We start from the raw sequence: 15,201 nt of genomic DNA on the forward strand, positions 1-15,201 counted from the left end.
AATTAACTAACTCGTCTTCTCTCTCGCAGGGTTGCCATGGTGCGGTTCTTCAACTCTGCTAACGTTCTCCAGGGGTTCCAGATGCACACTCGCACTTTGCGCCTCTTCCCGCGGCCGGTGGTCGCTTTTCAGTCAACGTCTTTCCTCGCGTCTCGGCCGCGACGCTCTGGCTTTGCAGATAAACTTTCTCACACCCAGGCAGTGGAGTTTTATGGAGAGTGGGCTCTCAATCCCGCCAACCTCGCCTTCCAGAGGATACATAACAGTAAGGCTCCTCTGAGATCGTAACAGCCTGATGTACAGAAATGGTGTTAAATTAGTCGTCATCTATCCGCACACTTCTGTTTTTAGATGTGTTTGACCCCTCCTTAATCGGAGATAAACCCAAGTGGTATGCACACCAGCTACAGCCAGTGCTCTACAGAGTGTATGATGGGAGCTCCCAGCTGGTTGAAGCTATGGCTGGACCTTTGGAGGACGAGGGCAACGAGTCGGACCCCACAGACAGGTAAAGATAAACCAACGTCCTTCTCATTGTTCATTTTCATCCACTTCAGCCTGTTAGTTTTTTGTTTTTGTTTTGCTTTATTTGACCAAATACTTGGAGTTGGTTGATTAATAATCTCAATATCTTGCAGCGGTAGTGACAGCGAAGCTTACGATGACTCCAGCTCGTCCTATTCTTCACTCGGAGATCTAGTGAGCGAGATGATTCAAGGTGACATCCAGGGAGACACGCCAAGTAAGTTGCTATTTGATCGCAAGACGCGCATTGACCGTGTTTATACATTTTCCTTTGATGTAATAGTTTACCTTGATGTCTTAGGCTTGGACCCGCCCACTCACGCTGCACTGGGAGACGCCAGTGAGGTCGAAGACTTCCAGGACTTCAGGGAAGGTCATGGCTCGGATGGCCCGCCCGGCGGGGACGGACCCGCAGACCCCTCTGATGGACAACCTCTCCGCTCGAGCTCCAGCACAACTGCAAGCTCAAGTCCCAGCACAATCATCCAGGGAGTCAACCATGTATGTGATCATTTCAAGTAGTGTAAAACTTACATTCACTTTCCTCATTTTGTGTACTTTTGTTGAAACTCGGGTGTCTATATTTTGATGGCTGGCGTGGACGCAGCCTTTTTCTTTGCTATTTAGTTTTTGTAAATACAACTTTTTAAAATGAGCAGCACATTATTCAAGTCAGTTCGGATCAGTTCGTCCCTCCAGGGTTTGCTGAGTTTTTTGTGATTGTAGTTTTTTGTGTATTGTGATGTTGCGGCGGATTGCGCTGTCATTTGCGGAGTTTTAAGTGAGTTTTTTTTGGTAAAATTGCGGCAATTAGAAAAATTATTTGTAAGCACTACCTGATAACAAAATAAATGTGTGATCACTTCCTTTGATAATAATCACGCTTCGCAACACAGAAATATTTTCGTTCTAATCTTTTTTTTAAATTTAATTTGTTGAACTTAGAAAAACCATGGTGCTCACAGTTACAGAAAACATACTAAAAGTGACGCAGCGTTACAGAACAGACAGTCTGTGACTGTAATATAGAACCAACGACTACATCAGCGGTCAATATAAGAGCTTTAGATGCGGTTTAATTAATTCACCACGTAGACCTACTGTATTCACAAAAACAAAGTGCAGTCTCTTACAACTTCAAGTGTCTATAAGATTATTACAGCGCACAGCATATTGCTGTAATTAGCATTTAATTAGCAAATTGTAATATGAAGACCACATTTCCCACAAACCTGTCACTTCCGTTTTTTCTGCTTGTTCCGGTTTCAGCACAGCTTGTGCTGATAACATTTTTTGGTGGAAAAATAGCGGGAGTTTTAAGAAATTGCAAACGTATGCAAATATCGCAGAGTTGCCCTAAATTTGCGTTAATTAGTGCGATCGTGAGATTTCCCGGAGGGGGGGACTTCACATTAAGGAAACATTTGAAGAATTTCCCTCTCATCTGTGTTTTTCCATTTTCCAGGAGCAGGGGGAAGCTCCTGAAATTGAGGCCTCAGCCAGTGCTGCGTTACAGAACGCTGTCCCCGGACTGGGCAGTCAGCCGTTCCTCAGGCCCGCAGCTGATTCTGGTCTGGTGGACCCGGCCAACAAAAAGCAGGAGTATGACAACCCATACTTTGAGCCTCAGTATGGCTTCCCCTCAGAGGATGACCCTGATGCAGAAGAGCAAGTGGAATCATACACCCCTCGATTCAACCAGAACCTCAATGGCAACAAGTGTGTTAAACTTGTTCATTACTTGAATGAATGCGCTATCATCATTCAAACGGGCTTTCTGACCGACCATGCAATGTTCTCTCTGTCGAAACCACGCATGTCGGATTAAACTCCTCATTCATGGTCTTGAATCTTTGGTGGTGTGATGTCGTATGATGTGAATGTTTGAGAGTCTCCCATGGTGTTTGCAGATGTTTCCGTGTCTTATCGTGCGCTGTAATGTCCTTTTATCATTGTTATTTTCAGGGCGCAGCGTCTCTTGCGTCCCAGTAGCTTGAGGCTCCCTGGAGAGTCCGACGGAGAGGGAGACTCGCGCAACAGCTCGCCAAACTCAACCATTTCCAACAGCAGCAATGATGGATTCGGAGGGCTCATGTCCTTTGCCAGTAAGAATACTTAAATTTTATCATCAGCTAAATGCAGGTTATAAAACAACATGGAAACTGAGCAGATTTATGTGGACGATGGAAGAGCATTGAAGCCATTAACACTAAATTCATTAATTCTTAAAAAACACACAGCCAGTTAATCAGATATGCAAAAGTGCTTTTAAATCAAGAGTGCAGGGTGTGTAGTTGCCTACACGAGTCTCCCTTTCATAATATTTACTTAAGAGTTTCTTTTTTGTCTTCGAGATTAAATTGCTTGATCCGGTAAATAACTGCAATTGCAGTTAACACTTGAGGTTGAGATCAGAACCAGTGCTCAGTGTTATAAAGTGACTGCCCACATAATCTATTATCTCTTCCTGGTGAAAACCCCACAGAGATTTGTCATCTGACTCTGCAGTCAGGAGGCCAGAAACACAACTTCATACTAATACTAATAATAATGTGTTGGTGTGTAAATTCAACTGTATGTTCGCACACATTGTGTTCAGAGCTTGTCTCCACTGGCCCCAGTTGGCCAAAAAGATAATCCGTTATAGCAGGTTCAAGATATGATTTACATCAGGAGTTTTTAAAAGGATATATATTTTATGAAGTCTGGTATTATGAAGACCGAGTTAAATTTTGTTTCTAATGTAGACAGAAAAAAAAAGACAACGTGTATCCACTTACACATCAGCTGCCTCTTGTTACCGAAGGCTGCTTCACCACTATTTTGATGAGAGAAGACGTCTTTCTCCAAAAAAAAATCACATTAAGAATCAATCGGGTTAAATACCTTTTTTGCTTTTGCTCAAACTGTATTCCTGTTTTCTGAATTATATTATTGTCACTCCGACTACAGGTAACCTCTACAAGAACCACGGCACTAGTTTCAGTCTGTCCAATCTCGCTCTTCCCAACAAGGCAGCGAGGGAGAAGGCGACACCTTTCCCCAGTCTGAAAGGTAGGAGAACACAGCTGTTCGAGTTCGGGTGTGTCTGTCATGTAATTGTGTGTTCAGTGTGGTTTTAAAGGTAAACATTTTAGGACATACAGGTACAATTGAAGAAGTTGACGACATTTAGTGAAAAGATTTAGTACTGTTGTCGTCAACATTTGTTTTTCAGTCCCACTTATTTAATTTTATTTGTTTCACCTGGCTTCATGTTTGCAGTCATCTATCTGATTATTAAGAGCATTTTTTTTTTTGTAAATGCCATTCTAATACTAATTTGCCAAACTAATTTATAATACTCAAATACTGCCATTTAAATCATCAGCTTTAATATGCATTTTGATATAAATGAGGATAATTAACAAGTCCTACCTGCTCGTAGACCCACGTCGTAAACCGTAACCTATGTAGACTTGTCAAAACAAAAAAGTATAGCATTTCAAGTATAGTCAGTATTTTTTTTACATCAATATTTAACCATAATTTTTAATTAATTTACTGTCTGTCCTTCTCTGTTTGTATTTTTTTCATTTGTTTTTCTAAATAATCTTTCGGGCTAAAAGAATATTTTAATTTTGATATTGAGGAGGAAGTGGAGCAAGCAGGTTTGTAGAACTGTTTTTTATAGCCTGACTTTTCTCCCTCTGGATTGCCAAAACTTATATGGCACTATTTGAAAGGAGAATATTGAGGATGTAGTACCAAAAAAAACAACAAAAAAAAGTTTTTCTCTCACGAGGCTTAACAGGAAAACCCACTCGGAAACAGACTTCATGTTTGTGGACGCCGCGGTCCTGCACAGTTTGACGAATTACTCTTTCTCATGCAGTTTTTCTCAGACTATTGATGAATTGCCTTTTTTTTTAATTTTTTTTTTTTTTTTTTTATACACTTCCTACTATATTTTATTGTGCCCAGATATCATTTGGAAGCAGATAAATGTGTGTAAAGTGGCTCTCAGTATTCCCCCCCCCAAAAAACGGAGAAAATCTTAACTGTTCCGATCGCGATGAGGAAATTTAGCCCACACAAACAGTCATTGTTACAAAAATTGCATTAATGTTATTAAATTAAATTATTAAATTAGCATTATTAAACTAAGTTAAGTTAAAGAGGCTTAAATGAATTCTGTTTAGGGTGGATTTTCACTTTAACTGAGAGAGAGACAAAAAAAACAACAATAACAAGTGCAGCATGGTCAACTAACTCAATAGCTCCACTCCATGTGGAATAGCTGCCATAGAAAATGTTCCGTTCCTTTGATTATGATGTGTTTTGTCTTTGTTGTTCAGACGACCCTGACAGCCCGGGTATGTTATGTCTGGTGTGCTAGTTTGTTTTAGCCCCCCTGACTAGGCCTCTCTTTATCCTTGCAGTGACCTCTACCTTATCTCGCACCCTGTTTTCTCAGCGTAGACCTAAGATAGACGATACGCCTTTAATATCATGTTGTGCAGTCTATCCGTGTCTTCCCCCCTCTGTCCCTTCGCCTTTCCTCTTTGTGTGACTGTTGGGAGTCTTTTTGATGCGCTAAGATGCACACATTGATAGCAGAAAGGATTTCTTCAGGATGTTATTGGTGTGGCATCTGGACATCCTTACTACGACGAGAAGGATGTTTTTTTTTTACTAGATTTACATGCTGCTAATGTTATAATGCAGCAACATGTACAGTAAATCTTTGAATGATGCTCACAGAAACATCAGTGAATGAAGTTTGTCTCCCACCTGCCTCTCGACTCCGACATGTTTTGCCTCGCTTGCTTGTTTGGTGGCTCAGTGTTTCCTTCCCCTCTTTGAGAGATCATTCACTGTTTTAACAAAAGTGGTAATGACATTTTGAAGATCACTGGTTTTCAAATGAAGAATTTGTGTGTTTTTGTGCTTAAAACAAGATAAAATAACATTATGCACAGCTTCTAAAGAAACAACTCCATCCATTATGAAGATTTACATTGTCATTGTCGAACTGTTCAGCACTAATCACTTGGTCCATGATACTGATGTACAGATACACATCAAAGTAGAAGCTACACACCCCTACTACTCCTGTAAGATGTTGAATGTTTTGTTAAAAACTCTGCATTATTCATTGTATCAAACACTTTCAGGGTCAATATCATCATCAGTACATATTGTCTATTTATCTTTTCTGTCTGCCCTTTTCTCTTTTACTTTTTTTTTCTTTAACTTTTCTGTTTTGGCGCCACGTCGAGTGTGCATGTCTCTTGTGTTACGCGTTGATGTTCAGACTGGTTGTGTCTGGGCCGGTGTCCCTCTCTCTGTCCACCTTTTTCGCGGCACTAATTCTGGGTTTTGTGTGCAGTATTTGGGCTAAATTCTCTAATGGAGATAATTACAGACGCCGGCCCGGGGAGCGGAGAAGGTGGGTTCTGCCCTTTTAATCGCGTGAGCTGCATGCTTCTCCAAGCCAGTCAACCACATCTCCCAGCATCCCCCTCCCCCCGTGTCTCTCCCCATTTCAGTCACTCTGTGTCATCATCAGAGGTCCAGTGGAACATTGAGTTTGTTGTGTTACCACACTGCCTTCCATAGTGACCGTTCTCCTTCCTCGGACTAACTCTGATTTCACCTCACAGTGTTTAATTTCATTTATTAAACTGGCCTTGTCACAACGAGTTTCAAAAGAGTCATAAAACAGTGATACTGGGATCCATTAGTAATCACCAGAAAGTGGAGCAATATATTTTAACATGTTACCACAGGGAAGCAAATGAATTACAAGACACAAGAGGATGCTAAAATACAGAATATGAGAAGAAAAGACTAATTCACCAGCGTCCTTTGTTCGTCATTGTCGTCTTGTCCTTCGTGCTCCCACAGAGTAAAAATGGGGTTGGGCTCAATCATGCTGCACAATGAGCACTAACGACAGTGAAATTATGCAAATTTCTGAACCGAAGTGGTGTAAATCTTTTTTATTATTATTATGAACTAAAGTTATTGTTGTACCGGGCAAGATTTTACAGCTGTTTTGATGAAACACTCCCGACATCATACACGTGGCATTATGCTGCATATACTGTGGGACATTTGTGTGTTTTATGGGAGTTTTCTGGTGGATTTGGGGGAACTGAGGCTGTCACTGTTTGTCAGAGCTGTCGAGTTGCTGGTATATTTCCATCTGTAGTGATTGAAATATAATTAGTTTATCAAAAGCAATGAAGAGTGTAATAATTCACTAATAGATTTATCAGATTTAGCACTTTGGCCTCACAGCTACAAGGTTCTGGGTATAAACCTGCTGGTCGGCTGGGGCCCGTCTGTGTGGAGTTCGCATGTTATCCCTGTGCTGGTTCTCTCCGGCTTCCTCGGTTGATTGGTGTGCGAGCATGAAGGGTTGTCTGTCTTTCTGTGTTTCCCCCCCCGAGCTACAGGAGTAGCTCTCGGACACTTTGAGTTTTGTCAAAGTAGCTCTCAGTGGAACAAAAGTTGGAGACCACTGCTATAAAACCCATGAAGCGAATGAGTGTCAGCCAATCAGAGGCGGAGTAGGTTGGGTCTTCACTCAATGCGGGTGTTCTCTGTAAGTGACAGCAGCTGCTCAAAACACCAACACAAAATGTAGGTGTCCTCCTATAAGCCTTAAATTCTCTTAAATTACCATGGTAACTGATTAAACCGAAACAACGGCGCATCACTCTGCGTCTGCTCAATGTCAGAATAGAAGTACTCCAAACATGGTGATAACACCCAATCGTTTTTATGTCTGTTCTTTATTTGATTAATAATATTTAGTCAGTGAAAATGTTAAACTGGCTTTAAAAGTTTGCTGTGAAACTGTTTCTGACCTTAAATTTTTGGCAATTTATGAAGGCAAACTCATGTTTAACTGACAAATCTTGGCCCCGGTCAGTACAGGCTTAAAAATCTGACTGATGTCGGTACAAGAACACGTCTTTATAAGCTGGTGATCTTCCAAGCTTTAATGTCGCAGGTTAGCTTGTGCACTTGTATTTAAGCTCTCTTGGCTCAGACTCACTATTCAGATCGACTCCACTTTCATCTCTCTCTCATCACTCTTGTCGTTCAAGCATTTGACCCCGAAGGTTAACGTTTATTTTCTAGCCTGAGTAATAAATGCTGTTTTCATTGCAGTCACCGTTAAAATACATCATAAGGACAACAGAAAAAAACTGGCAAACATTATTGGATTCCAAACTGAAACATGGTGAAAAATCCAGCTTGTGCAATCAGAGTATTGGTGTCGGCAATCAAATCTCATTTCTTGTCCCCATGAGACTCCAGCAACCATAATAAACAATAGATCCCTGCTGTCACATAAAAGTGATAATAACGCAGGCTGTAATGACAGATGTCAAGCTAGAAAAGCTTTCTCTCCTCCTCATGTAGGAGGCCGCTCCTCCCCCAGTCCTCTCACGCCTTACAAACAGAATCAGCATGGAACAAAATCAAGAAACCTTCAGCTCATTCCCTTAAAGTTTGTCTTCATACCGTGTCTGTACTTTGTGTTGCTCAGGACAGATTCATGAAGTAAATTCATCACAATGTGGGCAGTAACGCTGCCGTTTACTCTGCTTGAATAATCTTGGATTTTTCAGCGACCCCAAAGACAAACTTCAGTACTTGTATTTAATTTCAAGTGTCGCAAGTTCACGTGCATTTTTTTGTATCGCAATGATACAAAAAAAGGTGGTCATAGAATTACTGAAGTTTGATCCTCTGAAATTTTTTATTTGTATAAGGTAACTTTCAAAGAATTATATCATCCTTGTGTTGAAAATGATCCCGAGAACTTTAACTCAACCTCGTGATTAAGTTTGATCAGTTTAGTTTAATGCAGGTAAAACTCCTAAATCTGAGTTTGATCAGATTGGGTTTTATTTTATCAACATGTGAACCGGTACACGGCGTCAACTAGTGACAGGGACTTGGGCTTAACTAGAAGCAGTCGTCCTTCACTTACTTTAGACGGGCGCCAACATTTCTTCTTTCGATTTGCAGTGTGCGGGAGGTCGTTTCACATTAATTGCTTTTGCCATCAAGGATCAGGCTGTTGGACAGTCAGGTGGATTACTGACTCGTTTTATGCATTTTATATGATGTATGACCATATGTGATATGATACATTGTCTGCATCTGGCAGATATGTTCAGCTCCCTATTATTCTGTATTTCTTGTTCTTTCTGTCCGAAGTAGAATACCTCAAAGTAATGCTGCCGTTCTCTCTTTTTGTCAGCATTACTAAAAAATACATCTATTATGTTTGAATAAACTTTATTGTGTTCAGTGTTAGCGCCGCGTTTTGAGCAGTGCTTACAGCACGAGTTATAGAGGTCACAGGTTCAAGCCATGAGGAACAGCTGATTAAAACATGTAGCGTGAATCAGCACAATATTTACATTTAATAGAATCTTTACCCAGTTTCAGATAGAGTGAAATAATTAAATGCAGGATAAGATATAAAGTATTAAAAACAAGGACTCATTCATGACCCGTTTTATTTTGTGGTTCTGACTCAAATCTATTAGTCATAAGTAAGTTTTTGACTTCCTGAAATATTGTGAGCCCGTTTAGTAATAATATTATTTTTATAATAATAAAATGATTAACCCAACCCCAACATTCGGGTCACTCGGAGATACCGAGCCTCCAACGTCAGTGTAGCAGTGTATTGAAATACGTTGCCATCCATCCACTCACCTCTTTATTTTCTTTCATGCATGACGTCACTGATGTAGTTGCTGTATCCACTGTCCTCCCTCTGACCTCACATCTTTCTGCTGTTAATGTGTGATGCCACCACCAAGAGCACCATTTGGACTCTCGTGTGTGTGTGTGTGTGTGTGCACCATGTTCCTGTTTGATTTGTCCTTCACGTCTCCTGTTGTAATAATAGACTCCAGCAGCTCCAGTAGTTTGTCTGTTCAGCAGCAGATAACCTTCAGTAGAACACAACCGTGTCCGTCCTCTTCACAATCGATGTAAACTGTACCCCCCCCCCCCACCACTATTTGATGTCGTAGTTTTAATAAAAACAGAGTAGTTTGAAAGTTGTTTCCTGTCCCGGTTTACAGTTCCTGGTGAGCAAGTGCCTTTGTGTGAGTCCAGTCCACTTCTACCGAGTGCCCTTCTGTCTAGTGATCTCGTAGTTTGCAGTTTTTGTTTGGGTGTTTTGCACATGTGGCTCTTTGTGTGTGTGTGTGTGTGTGTGTGGTTTTTTTGTTTTTGTTTTTGTTTTTTTAGAAACCTCATTGTTTTGGTTCATCTTTCAGGAGCACGAGCACCTCGAGCACTCGTGGACCAGAAGTCTTCGGTGATCAAACACAGTCCAACAGTGAAGAGGGAGTCGCCCTCTCCTCAGGGTCGAGTCAACAACACCAGGTGGTAAATTCTTTTAAATGTACAACTTCTGTCTGACAACATGAAAGATTCCGGCAGGTTGTCATCATTCTTTAGTTCATTGTGCTTTCTTTGACGGGTGTTTCAAACATGGTCCATATTAATAGTTGCATGTGTTGAGAGTGACTGAAACTGTGCTATTTTGATGCAGTGAGAACCAGCAGTTCTTGAAGGAGGTGGTGCAGAGCGTTCTGGACGGTCAGGGAGTCGGATGGCTCAACATGAAAAAAGTGCGCCGCCTGTTGGAGAACGAGCAGCTCCGAGTCTTTGTGCTGAGTAAGCTGAACAGAGCCGTGCAGTCGGAGGAAGATGCCAGGCAGGAGATCATACGTGACGTGGTGAGATACTTCTTTTTTTTTACTCTCCCTACTGTAAACATGTGGTAAGACGTGCACAATGTTTACAACAAATCCACAGGAATAAACGCGAATATATCATGTCGACCTCTAATTAGGGCCTAAATGATTCAACTCACCTCTCAACTCAGTTTTATTTATAAAGCACCTTTCATACAACAATGCATCCCAAAGTGCTTTAAAAAAAAAAAAACCAACTAAAAATACAATAAAAACAATAAGAAAAAATAATGCTAAACAAAAATTGAAACAATAAAGCCTCAATTAAAAGCCAAGCTAAAAAAAACATGTCTTATAGTTTTCTTTTAAAAATAAACTATTCCAAAGCACACGGCCACCGACTCCCCATGTAATATATTCTATGCTTTTTGTTTTTTTTATTGGAGGTGGAATACTAATTTGCAGATTTTTTTTTTTTCATTAATTATTTTGGAATATTTATTAGCACTGAAAATACTGCTGCTTATTATTTTCTTCATAATGTTGTCAATAAAATGTCAGAAAATAGTGAAAAATGCTCGTTGTAACATCTCAAAGCCCAAGCTGATGCATTCAATGTATGTTTAATTCAGTCATAGTCATTGTAAAAGGGACAACTACATCACATTTTCTATCACGTATAACAAAATGACATCTTCAAACCCATTTTAGAGGTTGACTTTATCAATTTATTTGTTTGTAGTTCAGTTTGAATGTTCATAGATTGATGTTTTGCAGCAGCAGGTTACTGGAATTTAATGTTTACGACACCCTGTTGGTCACAGTGAAGTGAACTCGCTGCACTCGCTCGCACCAGGACTTTGACTTCACACTTATCAACTCAACTTTTTATGTAGCCCAACATCATAAATTTGTCTAAGAGGGGGTTTTAATCGGTGCAACTTCACACCGTCTATCGTTAAGACCACATGGCTTTTAGTGAAATCGTCATAAACCTGGTTTACTGTGTTGTGTTTCCAGGAGGTGAGCAGGAAGGTGTACAAAGGCATGCTGGACATCTTGAAGTGCACGGTCTCCAGCCTCGAGCACTCGTACACCAACGCTGGCCTCGGAGGAATGGCCAGCGTCTTCAGCCTGTTGGAAATAGCACGCACACATTATCAAACCAAAGGTATGTTCAGCTCAGGAGTGTCTAGAGTTGATGTTAGATTGTGTGATTTTTGTATAAAGTAAATTTTTATAATTGTATCAGCTTATTTAAGACTTTTCTGTGGGCCTCTGCTACTAACACGTGTCCATGTCTTTGCATTGTGTTTATATTAAGCTCTCTATGCTGCATGTTAAACGTTGACTCACTGAAACTTTAACTGTAGTTTTTCTTTGCTTTTAATCCTCTCACAGTTTCAACCTCCACGTTTTCTCTTTTCCTGTCGTGTTGATCAACTCTTGTCTTTGGCCCCTTAATTTTCGGTAACTCGGTGTAGACCCAGAAAAACGCAAGCGAAGCCCCACAGACAGTGCTGGCAGCCCGGGGAGTAAAGAGAGTCCTTCTGGTCGCATGGAGACCGCCAGACCTCAGGGCCTCCTGAATATTCCCCACCTGCAGGTGTCGCACCACACAACGGGCAAAGGAGCCCACCATTTTGATACCCGGAGTCTGAACGAGGAGAACTTTATTGCCTCGATTGGTGTGTACAGCACTCCGGCCCCGGTTGCATGTGCACTGTGAAAATTTCCTCCCCACCCCAACACCCCCTACCAGCTCATCACCCTTAATACCAGCCCCTCCCCACCCCTCTTCTTCCAGCCGTCTCAAAGAAAGATCCCTTCACTTGTCCCAGACAGATTCCCACAGGTGCAACAATATTCCACACGCTTTGACTTGAAACACCGGTGAAAAATCACTGCATCCTTTTGCGCAAAATTTATAATATCAAAAATGTTACGATTAAATGACAATTGGTTTCAAAATCAAAATGAAAAGTGAGAGTTTGGCCTCGTTTGAGGATGAAAATCAGCGTTGAGAAGTGTCTGGAATATTTTTCCTGTCTTCCAGCCTGGACTGCGTGTGTTTGTGTCCCTCTCCTCCGACATCTGTGCCCCTGTTTGCCTCCTCCGGAGTCCTGTTGTTAGAGCCTCTACGCACCTTGAATGCATGTCTTTTGTTTTGGTCTTCCAACACCTAAATCTGCAGTAGTGGACGAGGGAAACCAGAGGTATGCGCATCGACAGTCAAATCGGTGCTCGTCTTTGCCTTTACTGCAGGTTTTCTGCAAGGCGTGCTGTAGATACCGGCAGCTTCCTTTGCTCAAAGCATGGAGGGTGGAAGCATCACTCCCCAGTAAACAGTCCCAGTGAACAGACAAATCTCACCTCAGATGTGTTTTCTATTGGTCGCCAAAGAAAAACCTGACCTAGAAAATCCTTACTAATCTCTTTTTAGCAGTTGATTTTCTGAGAATGACTCTGGGTCTGTATACGGGGGACTCTTTCAGTCCGACCACCCTGACTCCTTTCCTACCTGCACCCCTTCTCTTCCTGTTAGAAGTTGCACCTTCAATTCTACAGAATGCTGTGAGACTTGCATCCCGGCTTCTGCAACTGCTCCATTTCACTTGCTGGCTAGTCGGCCTCTCGACCCCCATCCCATGCTCTTCTCCGAGTCAGCCATCTCTCTCTCTCTCTCTCTCTCTCTCCCCCTCCCTCACCTTTGTTCTGGACAGCCAGACCAAATGCAATCGATGAAATCAGTGCTCGGAGCCAACGCTCATTCTGACGTCTGGCTCTCCAGGACTTTGTGCCGGGAGCTCTGGGTGTGTTGTAATGTTACCTTAGTAGCTGCTACACGCGGTGGATTCAATATAACAACATACTTCTTTTTTTTAATTTTGCCCAGATTAAAGCGCAGCTACATGCCAACATTACAACATACCTTCCCCTCGATAATGACAGATTCTCAATGCTTATTTTGTTTTTGTTTTGGTTTCAATGCTCATCCACCATACATGCCTTTTCAACCAGCTCTCTGACTCTCTCTCTGTCTTTCTCTCCTTGCTTGCAATGCATCTTGGGTAGAATTGTGGAGCAAGCACCAGGATAAGCAAAAAGCTATGGAAAAACCACAGAGTAAGAGACTTTTCACACACCAAAAAAAAAAAAAAAGAATAAAAGACTGGGGTGTTCAGCTGCTGACCTTTTTCCACCCATTCTCTGCCTTCTCATCAGTGTCTTTATACATGAGTACATAAAAACCAGTGCTCGAATAAACATGTTACAATGGATAAGCCAAACAGGCATAAGAGTCTTGGTTTGAGATGATAAGCTCCAGATGTTTAGTAGGGCTTCATTATGTGCTACAGATGACATGTGGATCAGGGTAAGTTCAGCTAAAAATTTGAATTTATTTCACCCAAATTGAGATGCTCAGGTTCTGTACCTGCTGCAAGTGGCACTGGATTTATTATGTGTAGTAGTTTTAGTATCCTGTAGTGTTATAGAATTTGCTGTTTTGCTATACGAGATATCAGGTCACAGAATTTCACACAGATACTTTGCGTTCAGAAAGTATTCAGACGTCTTCACTCTTTTCACATGTTTTTGTGTTGTAGCCTCACCACAGACTATATAAAAGTTGACGTAGCTCCAGAGTCTGAAAAATTAGGCGGATGCGGAAGTGCCTTCAGCTGCAATGCCACCAAGTGCCACTAGAGGTTAGACATTGAGTCCCATTCAACTTCTCCAATAAAATTCTAAGTAAATATATTTTTTCCACCAGTTATGTTGCCGTTGTTAACTAAAGTCACTCCTTTTTAGTTTTCTGGCGGTCAAACTGAAGTAAATCCCATTTTTATTTAGAAAATAGGCCTCAAAAAGCCGTGTTGGCTGAACCAGCAAGATGCCGATGACCAAAATCAGAACTCGAGGCTTCATAACGGCCGATCACAAACCAACGGGTGACCGAGGTTGCTCCTTCTTATTAGTTTTGTGGCGCTCCACCTGAAAATAGTCCCGTCGTTAATTATAAAATAAGCTTAAAAAATATTTGTTTTTGGGGGCGTGTCTGTTTGATTGACAGGCCTGTGATGCAGTCCGGTTACAGCTATTGGTGGGCGGGAAGCAGTATCGTTGGGTTTTCAATCAGGCCCACGGCGCCGGCCAAAATCCGAACTCGAGTCCTCATAACGGCTTTGGTTGCCGCTTGAGCCTCGCGCTAAAATTGTTGAAGTAATTTTTCCCTTCATCGCTCTACACTCAAAACCCCATCATGATGAAGGAGAAACAGAAATATTGAAATTTTAGCAAATAAATAAAAAAAACTAAAACTAATGTATCACTTTGACGTAAGTATTCAAACACTTTTAAACACTTTTAGCACGAAGCCGCAACATAACCAAATGTGATGAAAAGGGTCTGAATACTTTCTGTAGAATTCAGTGAGAAATGTCAGCTTTGTAAATATTACAAACATGTCGTGTTGTGTTTAATGGAGACATCAGACGGCAGCCAGTCCTGGGATGTTTTCTTTTACATTTAAAATACAAAATAATATACTGATGTGGATATCTAGTAAAAAAATCCTGTAGATTGTCTTTGAAGTCCTTGACATAAACAATATGGGGATGTTATGTTACAGTCACTGGTTTAAGCTCAAACAACATGTAATTTTGTTTTCCAGTGTGTTTTTTTTTTCTCCCCTTTGTGACCGTGCATCAAGATGAACAGATATTAACTCCTACTGCCCTGTCCTCCTCTTTTAACTGTGTCGTTTCCAGTTTCAAGTGGCCGGCTGTAAATTGTAGCTTTACGGTCGATGTTCCACAGTTGCTGGTGCATTTTAATGCTTTTATTAAAACGGCAAAAAAATAAATAAAAGGTGTGAAAATGTTAAATGCCACAAAGAAGAAAAACAAAAAACAAGGAAGTGTCAGGATGTACTTGTCACCTACGGAAG

General features: G+C 41.2%; 1 protein-coding gene across 30 annotated transcripts in view; it reads left to right on the top strand.

Annotated features, from left to right (window-relative positions):
* madd (MAP-kinase activating death domain) overlaps positions 1–15,201 on the top strand; it is a 47,924-nt gene that overhangs the window by 18,295 nt on the left and 14,428 nt on the right. For 11 of the 30 annotated variants that reach the window (XM_069719831.1, XM_069719830.1, XM_069719841.1 and 8 more), the window contains 13 exons: positions 30–265; positions 352–508; positions 639–742; positions 827–1,026; positions 1,991–2,244; positions 2,491–2,630; positions 3,478–3,579; positions 5,897–5,956; positions 9,828–9,939; positions 10,106–10,292; positions 11,271–11,421; positions 11,735–11,938; positions 13,326–13,376. In XM_069719831.1, the coding sequence (XP_069575932.1) occupies positions 30–265; positions 352–508; positions 639–742; positions 827–1,026; positions 1,991–2,244; positions 2,491–2,630; positions 3,478–3,579; positions 5,897–5,956; positions 9,828–9,939; positions 10,106–10,292; positions 11,271–11,421; positions 11,735–11,938; positions 13,326–13,376 (1,958 nt within the window). The remainder of the gene's footprint in view (positions 1–29; positions 266–351; positions 509–638; positions 743–826; positions 1,027–1,990; positions 2,245–2,490; positions 2,631–3,477; positions 3,580–5,896; positions 5,957–9,827; positions 9,940–10,105; positions 10,293–11,270; positions 11,422–11,734; positions 11,939–13,325; positions 13,377–15,201) is intronic. The other 19 variants (XM_069719840.1, XM_069719847.1, XM_069719858.1 and 16 more) reach the window with 6 other exon arrangements.

The sequence above is a fragment of the Brachyistius frenatus genome, unplaced genomic scaffold (genome assembly GCF_029030835.1).
Source record: "Brachyistius frenatus isolate BFR_SWC_R1_liver_20210118 unplaced genomic scaffold, ASM2903083v1 Contig_226, whole genome shotgun sequence".
NCBI lineage: Eukaryota > Metazoa > Chordata > Actinopteri > Embiotocidae > Brachyistius > Brachyistius frenatus.